This window comes from Lacerta agilis, chromosome 2 (genome assembly GCF_009819535.1).
Source record: "Lacerta agilis isolate rLacAgi1 chromosome 2, rLacAgi1.pri, whole genome shotgun sequence".
Classification (NCBI taxonomy): Eukaryota; Metazoa; Chordata; class Lepidosauria; order Squamata; family Lacertidae; genus Lacerta; species Lacerta agilis.
In genome coordinates, this window is record NC_046313.1 from 117,441,686 (window position 1) to 117,467,020 (window position 25,335).

Sequence of the window (25,335 nt, forward strand, 5' to 3'; positions counted from 1 at the left end):
AGACCACACGGCTACCTACCTGTAACTGATTTGTAGAAAAATGTATCTTTTGGGGGGGGGGGTGGAAGACATTGCACATACTTTTGTAAACCAAGAGATCTTTAATAAAATATGTAAACAAAAAATGAACAGGTGGCTGTTTGGAGGCATGATGGTGAGCCGGTTTTTGGCTGTGTGCTCTGCTAAGCCCATGGTCGGAGGGGAAAAGCTACTGCTGAGAGGAAGCCACACCGAACAGGAAGTTGAGGGACGGAGTTAGAAACCACCAGCAGATATACTTAGCCCTATTGCAGCTTCCGGGAACTTGTGAACAGGAATGTTTGGTGGAGGATTTGAGGGCGAGACTTGCAGTACTCCCTCAGAATGTACACGGGGCATAGGAAGGTGAGGGATCTGTTGAAAGGACTTGCCACACTGTGCCACGTTCATCTTCCTGCCGGAGAATGTGCAAAAGCACACCTGTCACAAGCGCAAATTGGTTGCCTTGCTGGAAGAGAAGGTACAGCGACTTGAGGCCCACGTTGTTGCCAGACTTTGAGCTTTGGGGGGATGATGTGGGTCCCTTGACAGAGCTAAGTGGGCTGCGCTGTAACACCAACTCGGATAGGTGCCCCTACAGAGGTGGAAGATCACCCACTGCAGGAGACAAGATGCCTGGAGGTATGTGGCACAGGAGGAGGTCTGTCAGGAGTCAGGCCGAGTCATTTGAGATGCAAAATAAATTCCACAGCCTCACCTCAGACACCACAGTTTCTGGACCAGAGGAGCTAGGACAGCAGTTGCTGACCTCAGAATGCACCAAGGTGGCACCCCAAAGGTAGTGCCAGAATGATTTCTGCCACACATACCAGAGGAGAAGATTGACTTAGAGGAGTCGTTTTTCATTCTGGATCTAAACCTTTCAGATCCAAGGCTACTGATTGTGGATGCTCTGACAACTCATATATTCTAAAACTTTAAACAAAAAAAAATCCCAGGAAACATCATCAAATGTCCAAAAACATTAAAGCCGCTTGTTTTTGATGTGTGAGCAGCCACAGTGAATACATAATTCTGCCACTCCGCAGAGGTGAAAGAGGCAGTGGTAGGTGCCTCCCTATTGAGGGGGAGAGAGGCAGCAGTGCGCGGAGGAAACAGTGTCCCGGGAGGTGTGTTGTCTTCCAGGTGCATAAATTCAAGATTTTGCAGAGAAGTTGCCAAGTCTTATAAAGCCCGCTGGTCAACTATCGGTTCCCTTCTGATTCACAATACCGCCACACACATCCTTCAACATCTAACAGGGACTCTGGGCAGGAAGCTGAAGGGCTTTGGGGCACAGGTGGTGTGTTCCATCATTTCTTCTTGTTGAGGGTTGTGGCCCAGGGAGAGAGGAAAATACTGCAAATAAACCACTGGCCGTGCAAGGAAGGGTTAGGCTTAAGCAAAAACCCACCAAGACTTTGGTTGCAGAAGTCCTGGAAGGTGGCCATCACAGTCACCTGACTTGAACTCAACAGAAAAACTCATAGAGGCAAAAGCTGCTCTACTAAGTACTAAAGATTCTTGGCATGAAGTGTTTGAATATAGTGAGACTGGATAAGCCAGTGTAATTGCATGCCAGCGGAATTTAGGGGGAACCACTGGAAGCATCCGTTGTGTTGAGTTTTTTCAATTGCTTTTCTTTTGATTTGCTCATTGCAAACAGCTGAAAGTCTGTAAATTTTGATAATGAACCCGTTTTGCAATGGAGGCCTGAATAATTTCAATTGCAACTGTATATTGAGAGAAACAACAGTGACCTTACTGGGGTGCTGGTCTGGTATAGATTCCTAAGCCAGACTGAAAATTTGGATGATGCCTTTGGAGAGCAGATGACCCACATTAAAAAGTAGATATAGTAGTCATCGGAGACTTGAGCTATCCCAAACTCTGTTGGAACTGAAATTCTTCCAAGAATGTAAGGTCCAGTAAATTCACCCATTGCCTTGCTGACTATTTCATTTCCCAGAAGATGGAAGGAGCAGCAAAGAGATATTTTATCTTGGACCCGTTGCTCACCAACAGAGAGGAACTGGTCGAAGTACTGGGAAACTTGGGAGGAAGTGATCATGTCCTCTGGGTTTCACGATACACAGCAAGGAAAAGCTGAGCGTAGTCAGCATGCACTCTGGACTTTTAAGAAGGCCAATTTCAAAAAAGCTTAAGGAGCTCCCACGGTCAGAAATACTCCCAAGAGGAAGGGAGTCGAAAGTGGATGGGAGTTTCTTAAAGGTGAAATACTGAATGCACAAATGCAGACAATCCAAACAAGACAGAAATGTGGGAGGCAGCTAAAGAAAGTGGTACGGCAGCTAAAGAAAGTGGTACGGAGATCAGCTGAGAATTAACAAAGGCATGTATAAGAAATGAAAGTTGCAGGGTGAATGTCAAAAGCTCAGGCTTGCAAGAGAGCTTAACAAAATAAAGTTTTCTTCAGCTATGTTCAAAGCAAGAGGAAGAACAAGCAAGTTCAAGGTCCTCTCTGTGGAGAAGACTGAGGAAACACTATTGAGTGACGAAACGGAAGGCAGAACCACTCAAAACCAACTTTGCCTCCGTCTTCACCCCAAAGGAAGCAGTACCAAACCTGGTGACAACAGAATAAATAATGTAAGGAAGGAGCTGCAGCCCGAGATAGAGAGAGAGGTGGTTCTGTGATTTTATGATTTCTTCTTTGTGTGTATTCTTTTGTGCTTAGTAAGGTCACTTTCCCACTGAAGCTCTTTCCACACTCTGCACATTTAAACGGCTTCTCCCCTGTGTGCGGTCTTTGATGTAAAGTAAGGTGAGCACTTTGACTAAAGCTCTTTCCACACTCCTTGCATAGGAACGGTTTTCTCCTTGTGTGGATTCTCCGATGCTTAGTAAGGTCACCGACCCCACAGAAGCTTTTTCCGCAATCCGTGCATTTAAACGGCTTCTCCCCTGTGTGCGTTCTTTGATGTAAACAAAGTGAGCGTTCTCGCTAAAGCGTTTCCCACACACCTTGCATAGGACGGTTTTCCCTCGTGTGGATTCTCTGGTGCTTGGTAAGGCCGCCCCCCCTACTGAAACTCTTTCCACACTCCGGACACTGAAACTGTTTCTCCCCTGTGTGTGCTATTGATGCTGAGTAAGTTCACCACTCCCACTGGAGCTCTTTCCACACTCCAAAGAGTTAAACTGTTTCTCCCCTGTGTATGTTCTCTGATGAAAAGCAAGGTGAGATCTTTGAGTAAAGCACTTTCCACACTCCAGCATTTGAAGGGATTCTCCCTCGTGTGGATACTGAGATGCTTGGAAAGGTCACCGCTTCCAGCGAAACCTTTTCCACACTCCATACACTTGAACGGTTTTCTCCCCCGTATGTGTTCTTTCGTGTAAAGTAAGGTGAGCGCTCTGACTAAAGCATTTTCCACAATCCATGCATCTGAACGGTTTCTCCCTTGTGTGGATTCTCTGATGCTTAGAAAGGTCCCACTTCCAGTGAAACTTTTTCCACACTCGGTACATTTGAATGGTTTGTCCCCTGTGGGATTCTGTGATGCATGCTAAGGCTACCACCGTGGCTGAAGCTCTTTCCACACACCGTGCATTAAATGGTTTCACCTCTCTATGCGTTCGGTAATGCGTTTTTAATTGTGATTTATATCTAAATATTTCACCACACTCTGTACATTTGTTCTCTTTGTGATCTTTCTTTGAGACGACGGGTTCGTGGACATCAGTGTCCTGAGAAGTGCGGGATTTCTTTTTCGCTTCCTTTGACTTGTTCCTTTCATGAACTGGGGTTTCTTTTGATGCTTCGTATTCTGAGTTTTCTGACGACACCACGGCGGATGCCTTCCCACAATTCTTCTTGTTCTGGCCCGTTGCCTGTTTCAGGGGAGGGAGAAAAAGGAAATGTCACTCAAACCGCAAGCAGAAATCTTGTTATGGAATGAGCCCAGTTCTCTGCTTCTCTGATTTTGCCATTTTCAGAGTGGCTGGGGCAAAAATAAAATCATCATCATTATTTTTATTATGATTAAGCATCTTCCATTTCTTCTCTCCATGCCCAGCTGAATCTTAGGTAAGCTTCTGAATATCCTACAGTCTCAAGACGACAACAACCCAAGCCCCTTCCTGCTCTATCTCCCACCTGGCTTCACTAAGCACAGGTGTGTCTCTTTGCCTTCTTCCTTTGATGCAACTGGGGTTGGGGTTGGAGAGATAAGACATGAATAAGGCTGGGGAAAGAGACCAAGCGGGGAACAAAGCGCTCCTCCTTGATTATGGTTTTGGCTGCTGTCAAAAGACACATAGCACAGAAATCTGCCAGGCGCTCAGCAAGAACGTCTTGTTTTTCTTGATAATTTAATTGATAAAGCTTACAAATAAAAATCTAATTCAAAGGGAAATCTGAGCACCTCTCGCTCTTTCATTTGGGAGGAACGTATCACCTGTTGCTCGCTGCCCGATTTGATTCAGGTAATTGGGATTTAAACAGGGTTACTCAGCTCTGAAGACCCTGATGTTGGGAAAGATGGAGGGCACAAGGAGAAGGGGACGACAGAAGATGAGATGGTTGGACAGTGTTCTCGAAGCGACTGGCATGAGTTTGGCCAAACTGCGGGAGGCAGTGGAGGATAGGGGTGCCTGGCGTGCTCTGGTCCATGAGGTCACGAAGAGTCGGAAACAACTGAACGACTGAACAACAACTCAGCTCTGCATCAATGATATTGTTTTTAGAATGGTTATTCTGATATTTTATCAGGTTTTTATGTCATTAACCTAATTGATCTTCTTTTCTGATTAAGTTCTGTGAAGAAATGTACTTTCCATGTGCTGGAATGCTCACCCTTGTACACTAGACTGATACGACTAACTTCCTTAATGTGGCAGATGTTAAAGAAGGAATCAAGCTGAAAAAGTTACCTAGCCGTCAGCTCGGTTTCTGCTGTGCAGAAACAGGTGTAGATCTGTCCTCCAAACAGATCGAAATTGTCACACCTTCAAATCTCCTGAGCGAAAACACAACCTACCTGCTGATGTGTCCCCTCCTTTGTCGTCCTGAAGAAGCTGCTCTTGCCTTTCTTCCCAGTACGAACTGAGGTCTGATTCTTTCAAGGAAAGAGAGAGCAGTTACTTCGGACCACAAAACACCCAGCCATTTCCAGTCAAGCCAAGTCTACGACCTCGAACCCAAGAAGGATAATTCCGATCCCTTATTGACTAGTAAAAGAGCTCAGCGTGAAATGGAGCTCAGCACGAAACGTCTGTTGCAGGGACGGAGCTGCAAACCTTAGCGAGCTAAGCTGTCTTGATTTGGACTACAACAGCTCAAAACACAGAAAGCAAAAACCAGCCCCTGGAAGCCAGTCCTTCTTCCTCATCCCAGCAAACCAAGGCTGCGGGGTACTTCAAATTTACAATTTGAGATATAAAGTACCATCATGCAATGAGACAGCACCTGACCATAAGACGCACATAGTTTTTAGAGCAGGAAAACAAGGAAAAAAAATATTCTGAATCACAGCCTCCTCGGGAGGAAAGCAATCCGCGCAGAGGCTTGGGAGGGAAGCTGCACGCGCCCCAGCCATATGGTTGGCGGGGCGCAGCTTCCATCCTAAGCCTCTGCAGGGATCACTCTCGTCCCGCAGATGCTTGGGAGGCTTTCCCTCTCCCCGCCTTTTTCTCCCCCTCCCCAAGCAGCACAGCCCCCTTTTCCATCCTCCTCCTCTCCATCCCTTTTGCCCAAACTCCTCAGAGACACCGGCCATTTCTCCCCTTCGCTTCTGCCTCTGCTTTGCCCTCTACCATGACTCTCCACTCGTGGCACCTACCTCCTCTCCCTTCGCCCAGCTTCTCGGTCCTCTTCTCGCCATCCTCCGGACATCATCCCCGAAGCCATCAGGGGAAAGGGGAGGCCTTCGGCAAAGCCTCCTCAGAGTGAGCAGGCCAGAGAGCACGAGGGAACGTCGCACAGCCTGCTCGCGGGTCCCAAACCTTCCCGGGGCTTCAAGGGAAAGGGGAGGCTGCCGGCAGAGCGGCGTGACTCTGCCCCCCACCCCCAAAGATACTAGGAGCCTTCCCGGGGCTTCGGCTGCCGGCAGAGCGGCGTGACTCCACCCCCCACCCCCAAAGATACTAGGAGCCTTCCCGGAGCTTCGGCTGCCGGCAGAGCGGCGTGAATCCGCCCCCCACCCCCAAAGATACTAGGAGCCTTCCCGGGGCTTCAGGGGAAAGGGGAGGCTGCCGGCAGAGCGACATAACGCCGCCCCCCACCCCCAAAGATACCAGGAGAGTCCCGGGGCTTCAGGGGAAAGGGGAGGCTGCCGGCAGAGCGGCATGACTCCGCCCCCCACCCCCAAAGATACCAGGAGTCCCGGGGCTTCAGGGGAAAGGGGAGGCTGCCGGCAGAGCGGCGTGACTCCGCCCCCCACCCCCAAAGATACCAGGAGAGTCCCGGGGCTTCAGGGGAAAGGGGAGGCTGCCGGCAGAGCGGCGTGACTCCGCCCCCCACCCCCAAAGATACCAGGAGAGTCCCGGGGCTTCAGGGGAAAGGGGAGGCTGCCGGCAGAGCGGCGTAACTCCGCCCCCCACCCCCAAAGATACCAGGAGAGTCCCGGGGCTTCAGGGGAAAGGGGAGGCTGCCGGCAGAGCGGCGTGACTCCGCCCCCCACCCCCAAAGATACCAGGAGAGTCCGGGGCTTCAGGGGAAAGGGGAGGCTGCCGGCAGAGCGGCGTGACTCCGCCCCCCACCCCCAAAGATACCAGGAGAGTCCCGGGGCTTCAGGGGGAAAGGGGAGGCTGCCGGCAGAACGGCTGACTCCGCCCCCCACCCCCAAAGATACCAGGAGCCTTCCCGGGGCTTCAGGGGAAAGGGGAGGCTGCCGGCAGAGCGGCGTGACTCCGCCCCCCACCCCCAAAGATACCAGGAGCCTTCCCGGGGCTTCAGGGGAAAGGGGAGGCTGCCGGCAGGGCGGCGTGACTCCGCCCCCCACCCCCAAAGATACCAGGAGCCTTCCCGGGGCTTCAGGGGAAAGGGGAGGCTGCCGGCAGGGCGGCGTGACTCCGCCCCCCACCCCCAAAGAGCAGCCCAGGAGCACGGGGCAATGGCGAACTGCCTGCCTGCCAATCATAAACCTTCCTGCAGTTTCAGGGGAAAGGGGAGGCTGCTGTCAACCCGGGAGGGCGGGGCAACAGCGCGCGCCGACTCGGGCGATTCGGCTCCAGGGACCACACATTCGCTCCATAAGGCGCACAGACATTTCTGCTTACTTTTCTTACGGGAAAAAATGGTTTTTCCCATAGAGATTCAAGCCACTGCAACATTTGTGGGTTCACAGAATTGTAGAGTTGGGAGGGACCCCGAGGGTCATTTAGTCCAACCCCCTGCAATGCAGGAATCTTTTGCCTGATGTGGGGCTCAAACCCTGACCCTGAGATTTAAGAGCCCATGGACGGAGCTAATGGAGGAGAGGGCTAATGCTTTTGGAAACCGAACATCTGACGGGCTTCAGAACGTTTTGGAAGCCGAAGGACTTCCGGACATATTCCTTCGACTTCTGATGTACCACTGTAATAATATTATAATAAATCTGAGGCTACATGCGAAAGAGGAAGATTTCATCGGTTTGCTCTTAAGATTCCACCAATATATCGGTTTTCTCTGGAATGCCGGAACCACAGGTGGGGAAGGTGTTCTTAATGCTAAGATCCTGCTTGCCGGCTTCCCCACAACTTTTTCTGGGATGAACAGGATACTCCGTGAAGGGGACACGGGATGGGTCACTGGATGGACCAGTTATCCTGCACTGCACGCAGAAATATGTTTCTTACCCAGAGAGGTCACTGTCTTGTAAATCTCCTCCATGACCTCCCTGTTCAGAGCTCTTGGCTTGGATCCAGCAAGCACACTCCTCCTCCGTGAAACGATGGCCACCTCCTCAAGGTGACCAAACCTGGAAGAAGAATCATAGAATCATAGAGTTGGAAGGGACCACAAGGGCCATCTAGTCCAACCCCTGCCAAGCAGGAAACACCATCAAAGCATTCCTGACAGATGGCTGTCAAGCCTCGCTTAAAGACACTCCAAAGAAGGAGAATCCACCACACTCCTTGGCAGCAAATTCATTGTCTAAACAGCTCTTTCTGTCAGGAAGTTCTTCCTAATTTTAGGTGGAATCTTCTTCTTGTAGTTGATCCATTGCCGCGTGTCCGCTTCTGCGAGCACAGAAAACAACCTTTCACCCTCCTCTATATGACATCTTTTATATATTTGGCATGGCTATCATATCACCCTTAACCTCTCTTCTCCAGGCTAACATACCCATTCCCTAAGCCGTTCCAATAAGGCATAGTTTCCACGCCTTGACCATTTTGGTGCCCTCCTCTGGACATGTTACCAGCTTGTCAGTACCTTCTGAACTGTGGTGCCAGAACTGGACACAGTATTCCGGTGAGGTCTGACCAGAGCGGAATACAGTGGTCTAGATTACTTCCCTTGTCTAGATGCATACTCCTATTGATGCAGCCCAGAATTGCATGGCTTTTTTAGCTGCTGCTCACACTGTGATCATGTCAAGTTTATTGTCTACCAAGAAGAGATGCCCCTTCCCCGTCCTGATGTTCTTTCCTACCTTGGGTCCTGCTTGTCCCCTCTTGTACTCCCCACCCCTAAAAGAGACCCATTGCCTCTGACGCCATTGCGCTGCTGTGGAAGGATAAGCAGGCAGAAACTGGGCTGCACTGCAACGAAGGATGTAGTTCGCAAGTGTGGTCCCTGCAGGGGAGAGACAGAGGAGGGGAAGAATTTCATCCTTTATATGGAGCAGGGTTTATTTGATTTAAAATCAAATCGTTAGTCAGTAAGACTTGATTTAAATCTTTTTTGCAGAAAGACTCATTCTTGGGTGGTATAATCTTAATCTTTACAACCAGATAAAGGTTTCTTTTCTTTCTTTTTTTTTTGAATAATGAATTCTCAGAGTAGTTTTACAGTTATATCAAAAAATTTGGTATGGAACAAACTATTGGTTCAAATTGGGAAAGGAGTACGACAGGCCTGTATATTGTCTCCCTGCTTATTTAACTTATATTAGAATTCATCAGCGGAAAGGCTGGACTGGATGAATCCCAAACTGGAATTAAGATTGCCGGAGAAATTAATCAACACCTCAGATATGTCTGATGATATACCTTGATGGCAGAAAGTGAGGAGGAATTAAAGAACCTTTTAATGAGGTTAAAGAGGGAGAGCGCAAAATATGGTCTGAAGCTCAACATCAACAAAACTAAGATCATGGCCACTGGTCCCATCAACCTCAACAAATCAGTCAGGGCAACAGGCATCACAATCAAATCTCCTGGCAAATAGAAGGGGAAGAAATGGAGGCAGTGAGAGACTTTACTTTCTTGGGCTCCACGATCACTGCAGATGGTGACAGCAGTCACGAAATTAGAAGACGCCTGCTTCTTGGGAGAAAAGCAATGACAAACCTAGACAGCATCTTAAAAAGCAGAGACATCACCTTGCCGACAAAGGTCCGTATAGTTAAAGCTATGGTTTTCCCAGTAGTAATGTACGGAAGTGAGAGCTGGACCATAAAGAAGACTGGTCGCCGAAGAATGGATGCTTTTGAATTATGGTGCTGGAGGAGACTCTTGAGAGTCCCATGGACTGCAAGAAGATCAAACCTATCCATTCTCAAAGAAATCAGCCCTGAGTGCTCACTAGAAGGACAGATCCTGAAGTTGAGGCTCCAGTACTTTGGCCACCTCATGAGAAGAGAAGACTCCATAGAAAAGACCCTGATGTTGGGAAAGATGGAGGGCACAAGGAGAAGGGGACGACAGAGGATGAGATGGTTGGACAGTGTTCTCGAAGCTACTAACATGAGTTTGGCCAAACTGCGAGAGGCAGTGAAGGATAGGCGTGCCTGGCGTGCTCTGGTCCATGGGGTCACGAAGAGTCGGACACGACTGAACGACTGAACAACAACAACAACAACAAAAAATTTGGTCATACTATTAGAAATACACAGACTGATAATTATTGTGATAATAATGATTTACTAATTATACTTTTAATAAGTTAACTGTTTATATTTGGCCTACCTTTCTGCTGTACTTTATTGGAAGGAGAAAAATAATAATTTCCGTAATAACAATGTAAACAATTTATTTAACTAAAACAATAACATTATAGCATATTTATCCACGTTTGTTAACTGCTGTGGTTAAACACTTTAAAAAAGCAACAACTTAAGACTGAGTAATAGCACACTTAAAACAAATCCTTATTTCCTGATGAATAGCCTTTGGACTGTAATGGAACTTAAATAGAAAACTATCTATATAAAAGTTTTTCCCCTCCAAAAGCATTTTGTTTTAAAAATCCAATTTAAATTTAAAACAAATCTAACCTATGACCCTGAGATTAAGCAGCACAAACAATTAATTATTGAGGCCGAAGGAACATCACCCGGCTATTGTTTTATTTATTGATTGATTTAATATGCTGTAAACCGCTTTGAGATTTTTTATTAAAAACATAAAGCGGTATATAAATATTTACTTACCGGTATGTATTATTCTTATTTACAGTGGAACCCCGGGTTACGCAGGCAATCCGTTCCTGGGTCGCCGTGTGTAATGCGGGCGTGCATAACTCGTACGCACGTAAAAAACCCGAAAAACCAGAAGTTGCGTGATTTGAGCGCTTCTGCGCATGCACGAAGTGCGCAGAAGTGTTCTGCGCATCCGGCGGCCGCATGCGCTCAGGGAAACACTTCCGGGGGCGGGAGTGCATATCCTGAACATACGCAACGCGGAGCGTACGCAACACAAGGTATGACTGTATTGAATTTGCATACTGCCCTAAATCCGCAGGTCTCAGGGCAGTTACAGCATAAAATCACAAAATCCAAAACAAAAACCAATCCAATAAAACCCGCTCCCCAACATATTTTAACAGGAACTTTGGAACTCCCTGCCTATGGATATCAGAGAAGCACCTTCCCTGCTTTCTTGCTAAATATATCCTTATTTAGTCAAGCCTTCTAGATGCGGGTGGGTTAAACCACTGAGCCTAGGGCTTGCTGATCAGAAGGTCGGCGGTTCAAATCCCTGCCACGGGGTGAGCTCCCGTTGCTCAGTCCCTGCTCCTGCCCACCTAGCAGTTCGAAAGCACGTCAAAAGTGCAAGTAGATAAATAGGTACCGCTCCAGCGGGAAGGTAAACGGCATTTCTGTGCGCTGCTCTTGTTCACCAGAAGCGGCTTAGTCATGCTGCCCACATGACCCGGAAGCTGTATGCTCGGCCAGTAAAGCGAGATGAGCGCCGCAACCCCAGAGTCGGACACGACTGGACCTAATGGTCAGGGGTCCGTTTACCTTTACTTTACCAGATGCTCAGAAAGTTTGTATGAGTTTCAATTTGCTATAGTCTATTCTACTTTGGTTTTAACTGTTACCATGTTTGAAATGGTTGTCGTAACTTTTTCTTAAGTGATAATTTTACGGTGTTTTTTGTTTTTGTAAACCGCCTTGGGGTTCCCCCCCCCTAAAACCAAGAGGTGAAGAAATCTCCTCCAGCCCCTGCCTTGACTCTTTGTCAAGAGCCAAGGAATCTCACTTGGCCAGTTTGCCATTGTTTTATTACTCACAGGCTATTATCTCCTCCAAAGGCCGTTTCTATTCTTTTGAGTTGGGGGTTACAAAAGCAGAGGGGGGGGGAATCCTAGGCTTCCTTCCTCTGTAACAAAGATTTACCTCCCCCACCCCCACCAAGCAAGACCTGGGTTGAGCTCTACAGAGAGGTGAAGGCAGCTCCAGAGAGGATCTGCTGCAGTTGGAAGGGGGCACCGCTCAGGGTCATCTAGTCCAACCCCTTTGATGCAGCAATCTCAGCTAAGGCATGCATAGCAGAGGGCAGAATCTATGGATTCCCTTTCCACTCACCATAACAACATAAAGAGAGCCAATGGCCTATCCAGCCCAGCACCCAATTCTCACAGAAGCCAACCAGATGCCCGTGGGATACAAGCAAGCAGGTTTCGAACACAAGGCCACTCTCCCCTCCTGCTGCTTCCAACAACTGGCATTCAACGTGGGGCACCAGAGCACAACCTCCCAGACTGGCAGCCCATTGATAGCCTTACTTTCCCATGAGTTTGTCTCAATTCAAAAGCCACCCAAGGATGGCCCATCGCTGGGGAGCGAGTTCCACAGTTTGATTCTGCACTGCATGTAGCTGATCGAAGAACTGTAGAGTGGGGAGGGACCGCCACCCCCCAGGGTCATCTAGTCCAACCCCCTCTAATAATAATAATAATTTATTTATTTATACCCCGCCCATTTGGCTGGGCCTCCCCAGCCACTCTGGGCGGCTTCCAACACAATATTAAAATACAAATAATTCACCACACATTAAAAGCTTCCCTAAACAGGGCTGCCTGTAATGCAAGAGCAGGCAGCCTGTCCCACACGGGTGGGTGGGGATCGAACCTGCAACCTTGGCCTTGTCAGCACCACCCTCTAACCGACTGGGATGCTCTAGCTGAGATTCGTGCATTGCAGCGGGTAAGACTAGATGGCCCTTGGGGGTCCCCTCCCGTTTCTACCATTCCTGAAACTTCCAACTTGCAGCTTGGGGTGGTGTGAAAGCTTTTTTCTCCCTCTCCCACAATGCTAGAACAGGGGGTGGGTGGGGGGAATACACCACTTAGGAGAGGGAGAAAAACTTTTCCCCTACATGCCATGCTTGCTTCTACAAACTTCTCTAAAATGCAAACTTCTTCATTCCCCACCTCAAAATTTTTTTTTTTAAAAATTAAAATTCCCCCCTCCCTCCTCACGGGGGTGGGGTGGGGTGGGGATACACCAGTTCTAGCATTGCAGGAGGGAGAAAAACTCCTCCCCCCCTCCATGCTATGCTTGGTTGTGCAAACTTCTTCATTCCCCACCTCAAATTTATTTATTTTTTTAAAAATAAAATTCCGCCCTCCTCCTCACAGGGGGGGGGTACACCAGTTCTAGCATTGCGGGAGGGAGAAAAACTCTCCCCCCCTCCATGCTATGCTTGCTTCTACAAACTTCTCTAAAATGCAAACTTCTTCATTCCCCACCTCAAAAAATAAAAATAAATAAAAATTCCCCTCTCCCTCCTCCTCCTCACGGGGGGGGGGGATACACCAGTTCTAGCATTGCAGGAGGGAGAAAAACTCTCCCCCCCTCCATGCTATGCTTGGTTGTACAAACTTCTCTGAACTGCAAACTTCTTCATTCCCCACCTCAAAATAAAATAAAATAAAATAAAATAAAATTCTCCCCTCCCTCCTCCTCCTCCTCACGGGGGTGGGGGGGATACACCAGTTCTAGCTTTGCAGGAGGGAGAAAAACTCTCCCCCCCCCTCCATGCTATGCTTGCTTCTACAAACTTCTCTGAACTGCAAACTTCTTCATTCCCCATCTCAAAAAATAAAAAAATTTCCCCCTCCCTCCTCCTCCTCCTCACGGGGTGGGGTGGGGGGGGGATACACCAGTTCTAGCATTGCGGGAGAGGGAGTAAAACTTCCCCCCTCCATGCCATTCTTGCTTCTACAAACTTCTCTAAAATGCAAACTTCTTCATTCCCCACCTCAAAAAATAAAAATAAAATTAAAATTCCCCCCTCCCTCCTCACGGGGGGGGGATACACCAGTTCTAGCATTGCAGGAGAGGGAGAAAAACTCTTCCCCCCCCCTCCATGCTATGCTTGGTTGTACAAACTTCTCTAAAATGCAAACTTCTTCATTCCCCACCTCAAAAATTAAAATTAAAATTCCCCCCTCCCTCCTCACGGGGGGGGGATACACCAGTTCTAGCATTGCAGGAGAGGGAGAAAAACTCTTTTCCCCGCCTCCATGCTATGCTTGGTTGTACAAACTTCTCTGAACTGCAAACTTCTTCATTCGCCACCTCAAAAAAAAATTAAAATTGAAATTCCCCCCTCCCTCCTCCTCCTCCTCTCCCGACTGCCAGGTTTGCAGCTGCTTCAGCACGGGGAGGGGTGCAAATATCCCCAGCCACCCAAAACATCTCCCCCAAATATGCTCCACCTTTTCTGAATGCTTCCCTCTGCACCCGCCTCGCCTCCTTACCCGAGGTCTCCCTTCCGCACGTGGCTGCAGAGACCACCAGCGCCCCACATAAGAGCCCCTCCCGCCTCCTCTGGGACTTCCTGCCTCTCTAGGCAGCCGAGCTCTTTGTCCCACGTGGGAGGAAGGCGTGGCAAATGGTCCCCCATCATACTCCTCCGGGCAACCCGGACGGGATTCTAATCTAAAGTGTTTCATGGAATTTTGAAGGGGCACCCAAAGTCATCTAGTCCAACCCCACTGGCCTGCAAATGCAAGGACTCTTCCACCTGTTACGGAAATTATGGGGGGGGGGTGGTCACCTAAGCAAAGTCTCCTCCCGAGTAAACTCATTTGGGGTATGGAGCGATGCCCTTAAGGGGACCCATCTCTCTGCCATGATCCAGTAGGCGAGAGACCACGTACACAGGGAAATGCCGCAGCAGGTAATCTCTGGGTGCTTCAGGAAGCCACTGGGCTAATATCCCTCAGCTGGGATCCCATTGTTCTCTCCCAGATAAGTGCTCAAGGTATCCTTGACAATGTTGTTGTTGTTGTTCAGTCCTTCAGTCGTGTCCGACTCTTCGTGACCCCATGGACCAGAGCACGCCAGGCACGCCTATCCTTCACTGCCTCTCGCAGTTTGGCCAAACTCATGTTAGTAGCTTCGAGAACACTGTCCAACCATCTCATCCTCTGTCGTCCCCTTCTCCTTGTGCCCTCCATCTTTCCCAACATCAGGGTCTTTTCTAGGGAGTCTTCTCTTCTCATGAGGTGGCCAAAGTACTGGAGCCTCAACTTCAGGATCTGTCCTTCTAGTGAGCACTCAGGGCTGATTTCTTTGAGAATGGATAGGTTTGATCTTCTTGCAGTCCATGGGACTCTCAAGAGTCTCCTCCAGCACCATAATTCAAAAGCATCAATTCTACGGCGATCAGCCTTCTTTATGGTCCAGCTCTCACTTCCGTACATTACTACTGGGAAAACCATAGCTTTAACTATACGGACCTTTGTCGGCAAGGTGATGTCTTTGCTTTTTAAGATGCTGTCTAGGTTTGTCATTGCTTTTCTCCCAAGAAGCAGGCATCTTCTAATTTCGTGACTCCTTGACAATACTTAACACCCATTCACATTGGCCCAGGGCTATCTCCCTGATACTGCTCTGTTTCCCCATATGCTAATCTTGTCTTTCCTATATGTCAATCATGTATAACCCTTCCCTTTCGTGATGTAGTGATGATGTAGTAATGATGTTTCCAAACTGTATTCTGGGATAGGATAGGAGTTTTTAAAAGTTCTTGTAACGCTGTTCTGGGTGTGCAGTTTTGACTGTAACCTATTGCACAATAAGCCCTGTCTTGTCCTTGCTCCAGTGGCTGGACTTCTTTTATTTAACTCCGCAGAAACCAGTGGGCTTATCCCTAAGGGCCAGGTGGCTGGGCAATTCCACACCTGGGATTTTTCTTTTACACACCCAACACTGGGGCTTGAAACTGCAACCCTTGACCATGAAGAGTCTCTTTTTTTAGGTATAATTGATCAGGTTGCCATGTTTCAAAAAAGTGAAAATCCGGATACATGGGTGTAGCCAGGATTTTTTTTGGGGGGGGGCAGAACCTCAGTTTGTTATGTTTTTAATTTTATTGATTTATAGGAAGGGCTTGGTTATGCCCATATCCGGACACAACAACTGTTAAGCTTTTCTTAAGCAAGATCGCGCACAAACAAAAGCAACCGTACACTTCCAACGCGGCTGCTATTTCCTGACATTTAAAACGGAAATTCTGACCAGCGGTATAGAAATCTCGAATTTATTTATTTGTTTGTTTATTATTTTATTTTGTTTTATATAGTGGCATAGAAATTAATAAATAATTTTAAAAAAATTTAAAAAAGGGAATGCCAGGATGAACATAGGCTATGAGATTAACCCCACTCAGTGGACCAGAATGTGGTCTAAACCCCGCTTTAAATCCATATCAACGGAAAGGAAAGAAGTCACTCTAAAACTCGCCTGCAGGTGACAAGAATGCACCAGAAGCTTACGAATCAATATGGTTAACCTGATCCAAAAAACACCCGCCCACCCCACTCACACATGAAAACAAAGTCTTCTGGAGGTTATATACAAAACAAAATAAAATAAGAAATTCCTTCAGGTAGTACCTTAGAGACCAACTAAGTTTGTTCTTGGTATGAGCTTTCGTGTGCATGCACACTTCTTCAGATACACTGAAACGGAAGTCACCAGAACCTTAAATATAGTGAGGGAGTGGGGAGGGGTATTACTCAGAAGGGTGGTGGGAATGGGGGATCAGCTGATAGGTGTGGAAAACCTGTTGAGGACTGTTAACGACTGTAATTGGTCTTACAGGGAAAGGCAAGGGGTGAGATGGCTAAAGATAGCTTTGTCATGTATAATGAGATAAGAATCCAATGTCTTTGTTCAGACCAGGTTTCTCCATGGTTTTAAGTTTGGTGATTAGTCGCAATTCAGCCTGAGGTTATATAGTTACTCATCTCCTTGACATCTGATGGGAGGGCGCCACTACCGAGAAGGCCCTCTGCCTGCTTCCCCGTAACTTCGCTTCTCTCAGCGAGAGAACCACCAGAAGGCCCTCGGAGTTGGACCTCAGTGTCCGGGCTGAACGATGGGGGTGGAGATGCTCCTTCAGATGCTGAAGCCATTTAGGGCTTTAGATGTCAGCACCAACACTTTGAATTCTGCTTGCAAATACTATCAGGGGGGCAGTGTCCATGCCTGACCTGGCATGAATTTTCAAGGCCTTGAAACAGCGACCGTCCAGATTTCCCCAGTCCAGAATCATCAATATGACGCTTCTGCCCTAGCTTCAATTTATCCTCTACAAATGCTGAACGAAACATATCAGCCCTAGAGCTGGCATTTCAACAGCACAGGCAGCTAACATATGCAGCGTCGGGCATAGCTGTCAACTTTCCCCTTTTTTTCCAGGGAAATTCCCTTATTCTGAATAGGATTCCTCGCAAGAAAAGAGAAAAGTTGACAGCAAACGAGTTATAAACCAGTGCTGTTCACTGGAACAGGAAGGAGCCCTGCAGCATCCCAGTCGATGAGTTTCAAGTTCTGGCACCCGACCTCCATTTTAGCTGGTGCGAGTTTCTTACGCGTGCAAAACTTGCCTTGCACAAGTGAAAACTTGCCTGTCTCATAGCTCCCTTTTCCTGACCCCTGGTGAAAGCTTGTCACTTCTGCCTCTTGGATATAACCTCTCCCCCCAAGGCCAGATTTAGGTTTGATGAGGTCCTAAGTTACTGAAGGCAATGGGGCCCTTTATATGTCCAGCTGTTCTTTGTCAACAACAAATTGTCGCTGTTTTTTTTGGTCAGATATATGCAATATGGTAATTTATGGACCTAACAGGTATCTAAAGCCATTTGCACGCAACAAAATATGTATTTATCAAAGTAATTGTTGAACTGAAATACAATTAAGAAGAAGTACACACGAAAGTTCATACCAAGAACAAACTCAGTTGGTCTCTAAGGTGCTACTGGAAAGAATTTTCTATTTTGTTTCGACTATGGCAGACCAACACGGCTACCCACCTGTAACTGGAATTAATAGTGAAGTACAATTAAGAATAAGTATATTAAACCAGTGATATTTTAGGGAGCAGGCAGGGCCCATGACTTACATCACTACAGCCTACACAACACAAAACACTTGCTGTATGTAGGTTTTATTTTATTTTATTTTATTTTTAACTTTTTTGGAAATGCACATCCAGGTTTTTTCCATTTAATTTTTTGGGGGCTCCCCAAGAGAGTGGGGCCCTAAGCTATAGCTTGTTTAGCTTATATTTAAATCTGGCACTGTTCTCCCCAACCCCCGCCCCCCAAAATAAAACAACTCATGTTAGAATATGTAGAAGAGGAACACATGCAATCAGGGGACCACTATTATGATCATTTCATCTCTATGCTGAGCACATCATGCTCTTAATTTTGTACACTTGTTGCATTGGGCGAAATGCCCTTCTTCTGAGCTACGCCAATAAAACACAGAGACTTGAGAGGAGCTAGGAGTCCATTTTGTTTTCTTTATTGCAAAGCTATAAGGTTTACAGTCGAATCGTTTTGCAGATCTGCAACCCCGCCCAAAGGTCTGGGCAGGGGTATTTATAACATTTCAGACAAAGGATTTCAATTTAACCAGTCATATTTCATTACCGCATTTCAGTCTAGTACGCATGTACATTACCTAATCTAATACGCATGCGCAAGAAGCATTGTTAACTAAACCTTGATTCTCAGAGATTGTTACATTCTGTTAGTGTGCAATGCATGGGAACCTGTGTTACGTGTAGCCATTTTTATGTTCTAGCTTATGAATGCGTCTTTATGATTGAATATTTGCTTGTTCTTCTGTCTCGGTGTGAGACGGCATCTTCCGAAAATCACCGGCTCCTTAAAGCAGCAGGTTACCATAATTCTCTATTAGAAGCATATTCAAAGATTTATAGGGGTTCACATTATCACATTTTTAGGGACCTTTGGGCCACTGCCACACACACACACCCCTGGGATCTTTGGGGAAAATGGTGGTATGTATAGGGTTGCCAGGTGTCCACTATTTGAGTGGACAGTCCACTTTTTCACATTATGTTCACTATTTTTTTATTCAAATTTTTTTAATGATGAAATGGTATTTTAATACGTGTTAAAATGTTTGTAAGAAAATAGATAATTTAATTCCCTCTCCCCCCCCCCCTTGTCCGCTATTTTTTGGAAGGAAAAGAAACAATAAAATAAAACAAATATGTGCCGAAGGATGCAAGGCTGTCATCGTGTCATATTTTGGGGGTTGAGGTATTCTCAGCACCATAAAGTTGTTGCCTATGACTGTACTACACTGCAGGGCTGTTGTACAGGCCGTTCTCTTGATCTTATCTCCTGCCCAGCGCTGCAGCAAGGGATCTCCCTCCTCCCTTTCAGCCTAGAGTCACGTGTCCCCCCCCAAAAAAATAATCCCTGCAAAAACTGCTTTTTTGGATCATTTTATTTTCCATCCTGCTGGTGGGTGGGTGGGGGGGAGAGAGAAAGCCAAAGGGTTAAGGGAAGTGAGGCGCGTGGTCCTAGAGGGGCAGCTGAGCTGGAGGAAAGCCCACTTTCTGTCTCCCAAACACCTCCCTCCCCCCCCGCCCACCTGCAGAGAGTGAGAGTGAGAGTGAGAGTGCGAGTGTGAATGAGTGTCTCCCCCCTGGCAGAGGAGAGACCCTGATGCAAGCCTGCCTGCTTGCAGGGAAAGCATTGCAAGCCCAGCAAGGGTAGGAGGGGGAGGGATAATAAATATTTTTCTGGTTTTCCTCCTCTAAAAGCCCTATTTTTTTTGAGGATCAGCTAAAGGTTTTGCAGCTTTTTTTGCAAAGGGAAAAGCCCTGTGGGTTTTTTTTTTTTTTGAGGATCAGCTAAAAGTTTTGCAGCTTTTTTTGCAAAGGGAGAAAAGCAAAGCTCCTTTTGCAAAGGGGGAAAAGCAAAGAGGAAAAGCCCCGTTTTTATGGGGTTCAACTCACATTTCTGCAGCTTCTAAAGGAAAGGAAGCCTTTTCTACAGTTTCCAGACAGATAATCTAATCAGCCAGTCCCATGTCGCTGGGGAAACAAACAACCTCCCTCTGCAGCACATTCAACAATGGAGGGCGGGGCTGAAAGGGAGCCGGGACTCTTATCTCTCTCCCAATCTCTTGCTGATCAGCTGCTGAGCGGGGTCCTTTGAACACCCCCTTTCTCTTTGTAAAATAAAAACCATGATCTTCTTTTGGCCCCTGGGCAATTCAGCTCAAGGGACCACCATTCGCTCCATAAGACGCACAGATATTTCCCCTTACTTTTTAGGAGGAAAAAGGTGCGTCTTATGGAGCGAAAAATACGGTACTCTTCTTTGTTCTTATGCCATTTTTGGGGGAGTGAGGAGAGGTTCTTACTTCTCACCTTCTTTCTTTTTCAGGGTCTGTTGACTTTTGAGGAGGTGGCCGTGTGTTTCGTGAAGGAGGAGTGGGCTCTGCTGGATCTGGACCAGAGGACTCTGCATTGGGAGGTCATGGAGGAGAATCGCCAGAACCTGGCCTCTCTAGGTAAAGCTCCCGCTTCCATTGGGGACGAGAGATCATTGTCTGCTTCTGCAGAGCCTATTCAACAAAATTGGTGGTTCTATATGACAGGTGGCGCTGTGGTCTAAACCACTGAGCCTATGGGCTTGCCAGTCGGAAGGTCAGCGGTTTGCTCCCGTTGCTCGGTTCCAGCTCCTGCCCACCTAGCAGTTCGAAAGCACATCAAAGCGCAAGTAGATAAATAGGTACCGCTCCGGCGGGAAGGTAAATGGCGTTTCCGTGCACTGCTCTGTTTTCGCCAGAAGCGGCTTAGTCATGGTGACCACATGACCTGGAAAAACTGTCTGCGGACAAACGTCAGCTCCCTCGGCCAGTAAAGCGAGATGAGCGCCGCAACCCCAGAGTCGTTCGTGACTGGACTTAACTGTCAGGGGTCCTTTACCTTTACCTTTTTATGACGTGCAATACAGTGGTACCTCGGGTTACATACACTTCAGGTTACAGACAGACGCTTCAGGTTACAGACTCCGCTAACCCAGAAATAACGCTTCAGGTTAAGAACTTTGCTTCAGGATAAGAATAGAAATCGTGCTCTGGCGGCGCAGTGGCAGCGGGAGGTCCCATTAGCTAAATTGGTGCTTCAGGTTAAGAACAGTTTCAGGTTAAGAACGGACCTCCGGAACCAATTAAGTACTTAATCAGAGGTACCACTGTAATTTGTACCCACCATTAGAAATGGAGTTTTACTTAAAGGGAGCCTTTAGTAAGTCCTTACTGTTCTGTATCCTCAGATGTCAGTACTGGAGACACTCCCCAGCCACTCTGGGGGGCTTCCAACACATTAAAAATAATATAACATCAAACATTAAAAACTTCCCTAAACAGGGCTGCCTTCTAAAAGTCAGATAGTTGTTTATTTCCTTGACATCTGATGGAAGAGTGTTCGACAGGGCGGGTGCCACCACCGAGAAGGCCTTCGTTGTTAAGGTCCTAGGTTTCTGCCTAATCCAAATTTTCCCTCTTTCCGCTTCCTGAATTTTCAGGTGATGAGCAAGACAATGAGAACTGCAAGGGGTCCCCTGTGGTGCCATCGGAACCAACTGAGCAGGAGTCTGAAAAAGAGCCGTTTGGTTTCCTGTGTGCTGCGTTGGTCAAATTGAAGAACAGGGTGAAGAAATCTGCTCCTTCTCCAGATCCCAACCCAAAGGCACCCCTGATCCTACAAGATCATCCTAAGCGGAAGGAAAAAGGAAAATGTGTGATGTCTGTGAAAACATTCAGGGACGATTTGAATGGGCATCATCAAACCCACCAAGGGGAGAAACCACAAAACTGCACAGGTTGCGGAAAAAGTTTCAGTCACAATGGCGATCTTGGCGCACATCAGAGAACCCACACCAGTGAAAGATCCTATAAGTGCCTGGTATGTGGGAAAGGCTTCAGCCAGAGCTGCAACCTTACATCACACCAGAGAACCCACACGGGGGAGAAACGATACAGGTGCGTAGAGTGTGGGAAAAGCTTCAGTCGCAGCAATACCCTCATTTCACATCAGAGAACCCACACGGGGGAGAAACCCTACAAGTGCCTGGTGTGCGGGAAAAGCTTCAGCCAGAGCTGCAACCTCACGTCGCATCGCAGGACCCACACAGGGGAGAAGCCGTACAGATGCGTCGAGTGCGGGAAAAGCTTTAGTCGTAGCACAACCCTCATTTCGCACCAAACAACCCATACAGGAGAGAAGCCGTACAAGTGCATGGAGTGCGGGAAGAGTTTCGGCAGTAGCGAAAGGCTCAATAGACACCAGAGGGCTCACACGTTAAAGAAACGTGAACTGTGGAGGGTGGAAAGAGCTTCAGTTGGAGAGTGCATCCTATTGGACATCAGAGAATCCACGCAGCAGAGAAAGGATTTAAATGCATGGATATGTTACTAAGCAGTGAAGAACACAGATTCAAGTCTTTGGCTAAAGCAGTTTTTTAAAAATAAATAAATCAGGATGGATATTCCCCACCCCAAAGTCAGAATAAGGATTCTTCACCCATAGAATCATAAAATTGTCGAGTTGGAAGGGACCCCCAAGGGTCATCTAGTCCAACCCCCTGCAATGCAGGAATCTCAGCTAAAAGCATCCATGACAGAGGGCCAATCCAGTCTCTGCTTAAAAACTTCCAAGGAAGCCATGCTGCAATAATGGAATAATGAGTTGGTTGTGCTACTGCACGCAGTAGTTTAAATTAACAAATGTGTTAGGGGATGGAGGAGAGAGAATAATTCAGGGGTCCCCAAACTAAGGCCAGGGAGCCGGATGCGGCCCAATCGCTTTCTAAATCTGGCCCACGGACAGTCCGGGAATCGGCGTGCTTTTACATGAGTAGAATGTGTCCTTTTATTTAAAATGCATCTCTGGGTTATTTGTGGGGCCTGCCTGGTGTTTTTACATGAGTAGAATGTGTGCTTTTATTTAAAATGCATCTCTGGGTTATTTGTGGGGCATAGGAATTCGTTCATATTTTTTTTCAAAATATAGTCCGGTCCCCCCACAAGGTCTGAGGGACAGTGGACCGTCCCCCTGCTGAAAAAGTTTGCTGACCCCTGGAATAATTTGAATAATAGTTTTTTGTGTCGCATCGTTGCATTTACCACCCTGGCATTTTGTGATATTGCAGTAATTTTTTTTATTATAAAAGCCTGTGTCGAATAAAACAGAACATTGACATGTGTAATTAAAAATTGCCCTTTCAAACTTGCCTGTTTTGCCTCCTCCCCCCACACTAAAATAACAAAGTGAGTTTGCTGCCACCCCATTTCTCAGATTATTGATAAGAAATCCCATACTTTTGTGGCCACTGAATTATTGGTTCCATATAGTCGTCCCCGGTGCCACTTGCCCTATGAAAAAATCGTTGTTCGGAATAGTGGTTTGCATGTCCCACAAAGGAAGATAGCACAATAAAATCCAGAACAGTAAGAATTAATAGCACATTTATTCCAAATCCGATAATTAATTAATTCAACAAAACCGATGAATTTGATCTGGTGATGCTAGCTTTTCAAAGTCTATGATAGTTATTTACATCTCCAATAGGTAAAGGACCCCTGGATGGTTAAGTCCCGTCAAAGGCGGCTATGGGGTTGCGGCGCTCATCTCGCTTTCAGGCCGAGGGAGCCGGCGTTTCTCCACAGACAGCTTTCCAGGTGATGTGGCTAGCATGACCAAACCACTTCAGGCGCAACAGGACGACGTGACGGAAACCAGAGCGCACAGAAATGCCGTTTACCTTCCCGCAGCACCAGTACCTATTTATCTACTTGCACTGGCGTGCTTTCAAACTGCTAGGTTGGCAGGAGCTGAGACAGAGCAACGGGAGCTCACCGCTATTGTGGGGATTCGAACCGCCGACCTTCTGATCAACAAGCCCAAGAGGCTCACCTGCTGCCTTGTCTCTAGTGCCCCCCTAGGTAATCCCATTGCCTGACCCCAGGGGGCACTACCACTCAATTTAGGAACCACTGATTTGGATCAAGCATTTTTTGATTGGGTGTGAGGAAACATTTTGAGGTATTTGGGTACGGAGGAAAGTAGAAGAGTTTAAAGTCTTAAAAGTTTCATCTTAAAAGTTTTGGTTGGAGAGAAAAACACAGATCCCAAACTACGGTACATTACGGTGCTGGGTGACCAGCCCTTTTTTTACGGGTTAGTGGCACTGTGGGTTAAACCACAGAGCCTAGGGCTTGCCGATCAGAAGGTTGGCGGTTCGAATCCCCGCGATGGGGTGAGCTCCCGTTGTTTGGTCCCTGCTCCTGCCAACCTAGCAGTTTGAAAGCACATCAAAGTGCAAGTAGATAAATAGGTACCACTCCAGCGGGAAGGTAAACAGCGTTTCTGTGCGCTGCTCTGGTTCGCCAGAAGCAGCTTTGTCATGCTGGCAACATGACCCAGAAGCTGTACGCCGGCTCCTTCGGCCAATAAAGCGAGATGAGTGCCGCAACCCCAGAGTCGTCCGCGACTGGACCTAACGGTCAGGGGTCCTTTTACCTTCACCCTTTACCCTGTCAACTATTCTCAGTCATCTCTTCTCCAGAATAAACAGACCCAACTCCCTCAACGATTCCTCATATTAATATTTTCATATGATTTTATATTGTAGGGTTTTATAAATAAATGTTGCAAAGAGCTCTGATGATTTTCATGGATAGCTGTAGTTACAGGTAGGTAGCCGTGTTGGTCTGCCATAGTCAAAACAAGATAAAATTCCTGGAAATTTAGGGAAGTTTTTAAACTGTGATATTTTAAATGTATTTTAATGTTTGGTGGAAGTCACCCAGAGTGGCTGGGGAGACCCAGCCAGATGGGCGGGGTACAAATAAATTATTATTATTATTATTATTATTATATTTTATTATTATTATTATATTATTATTATTATTATTAATTTTATCTTGTTATGGATAGCTGTATATATGCATTTTTGTAAATAAATAACACGCGCACGCACACATGGTTAACAATGCAAATCACCGATCATCTGCTAATCATTACTGAAGGTTTTTTTCTTAATTCTCTACAAAAGCCTGGATGCACAGAAAACTTACTAATAGAAACAGTTCTAAACAAATTATTTAAAACATTAGAAAAAAAAACCTAAAACCAGTGATAAGGGGTGAAAAAACAGAATATACGTATCTGGGTAGGCTTGTCCAAACAAAAATGTGTTTTTGCTGGGGGCCCCCCAAAAGTAGAGTTAAAGTGCCTGCCTGGTGTCAATCAGCGGGGAGTTCCACAGTTCTGGGGCTGTCACAGTAAAACATCCATTTTCTTTCAAATGCAGAACAGGTGTTATGTGGGACCTGTAACAGTCCCAGTCCTCCAGATGCAAATTGCCAAATATGAGGCAGTGCGATTTTTCTTCTTTCCTCCCCCCCCACCGCTTGCCCCCCAAAACCTCCTGACAGCTCCCTCCCTCCCCCTTTCCCAGTCTTAAGGTGTTTTATCCCTCCCTCCCTCCCCCTTTCCCAGTCTTAAGGTGAAAGCCGTCCACCAAGCCATAGCAGATAATACTTAAATGGAATTATCTCCCATTAAATTTTAGCTTAATTTTAATCTAACATGGGATCTGAAATAGTATTGTTAAAAGACGATATT

The 25,335-nt window shown here is 46.9% G+C and overlaps 2 protein-coding genes across 3 annotated transcripts; one reads left to right on the plus strand and one right to left on the minus strand.

Annotated features, from left to right (window-relative positions):
• Nucleotides 1–138: 138 nt before the first annotated feature.
• On the minus strand, nucleotides 139–7,902 carry LOC117042238 (zinc finger protein 420-like). 2 transcript variants are annotated; one of them, XM_033141768.1, is made up of 3 exons: nucleotides 5,823–6,074; nucleotides 5,022–5,099; nucleotides 139–3,873 (listed from the first exon to the last, which is right to left on the minus strand). In XM_033141768.1, the coding sequence occupies exons 1-3, from the start codon at nucleotides 5,862–5,864 to the stop codon at nucleotides 3,304–3,306; spliced, it is 690 nt and encodes a 229-aa protein (XP_032997659.1). In that variant the 5' UTR covers nucleotides 5,865–6,074; the 3' UTR covers nucleotides 139–3,303. The 2 variants fall into 2 exon arrangements, 1 of the variants encoding a protein (XP_032997659.1); XR_004426057.1 differs by lacking the exon at nucleotides 5,823–6,074 and adding an exon at nucleotides 7,822–7,902 and having other exon boundaries at nucleotides 3,618–3,873.
• A 12,179-nt stretch (nucleotides 7,903–20,081) lies between these two features.
• Nucleotides 20,082–22,125, plus strand: LOC117042579 (zinc finger protein 239-like). Its single transcript, XM_033142118.1, has 2 exons — nucleotides 20,082–20,213; nucleotides 21,233–22,125. The coding sequence occupies exons 1-2, from the start codon at nucleotides 20,180–20,182 to the stop codon at nucleotides 22,123–22,125; spliced, it is 927 nt and encodes a 308-aa protein (XP_032998009.1). The 5' UTR covers nucleotides 20,082–20,179.
• The last annotated feature ends 3,210 nt before the right edge of the window (nucleotides 22,126–25,335 follow it).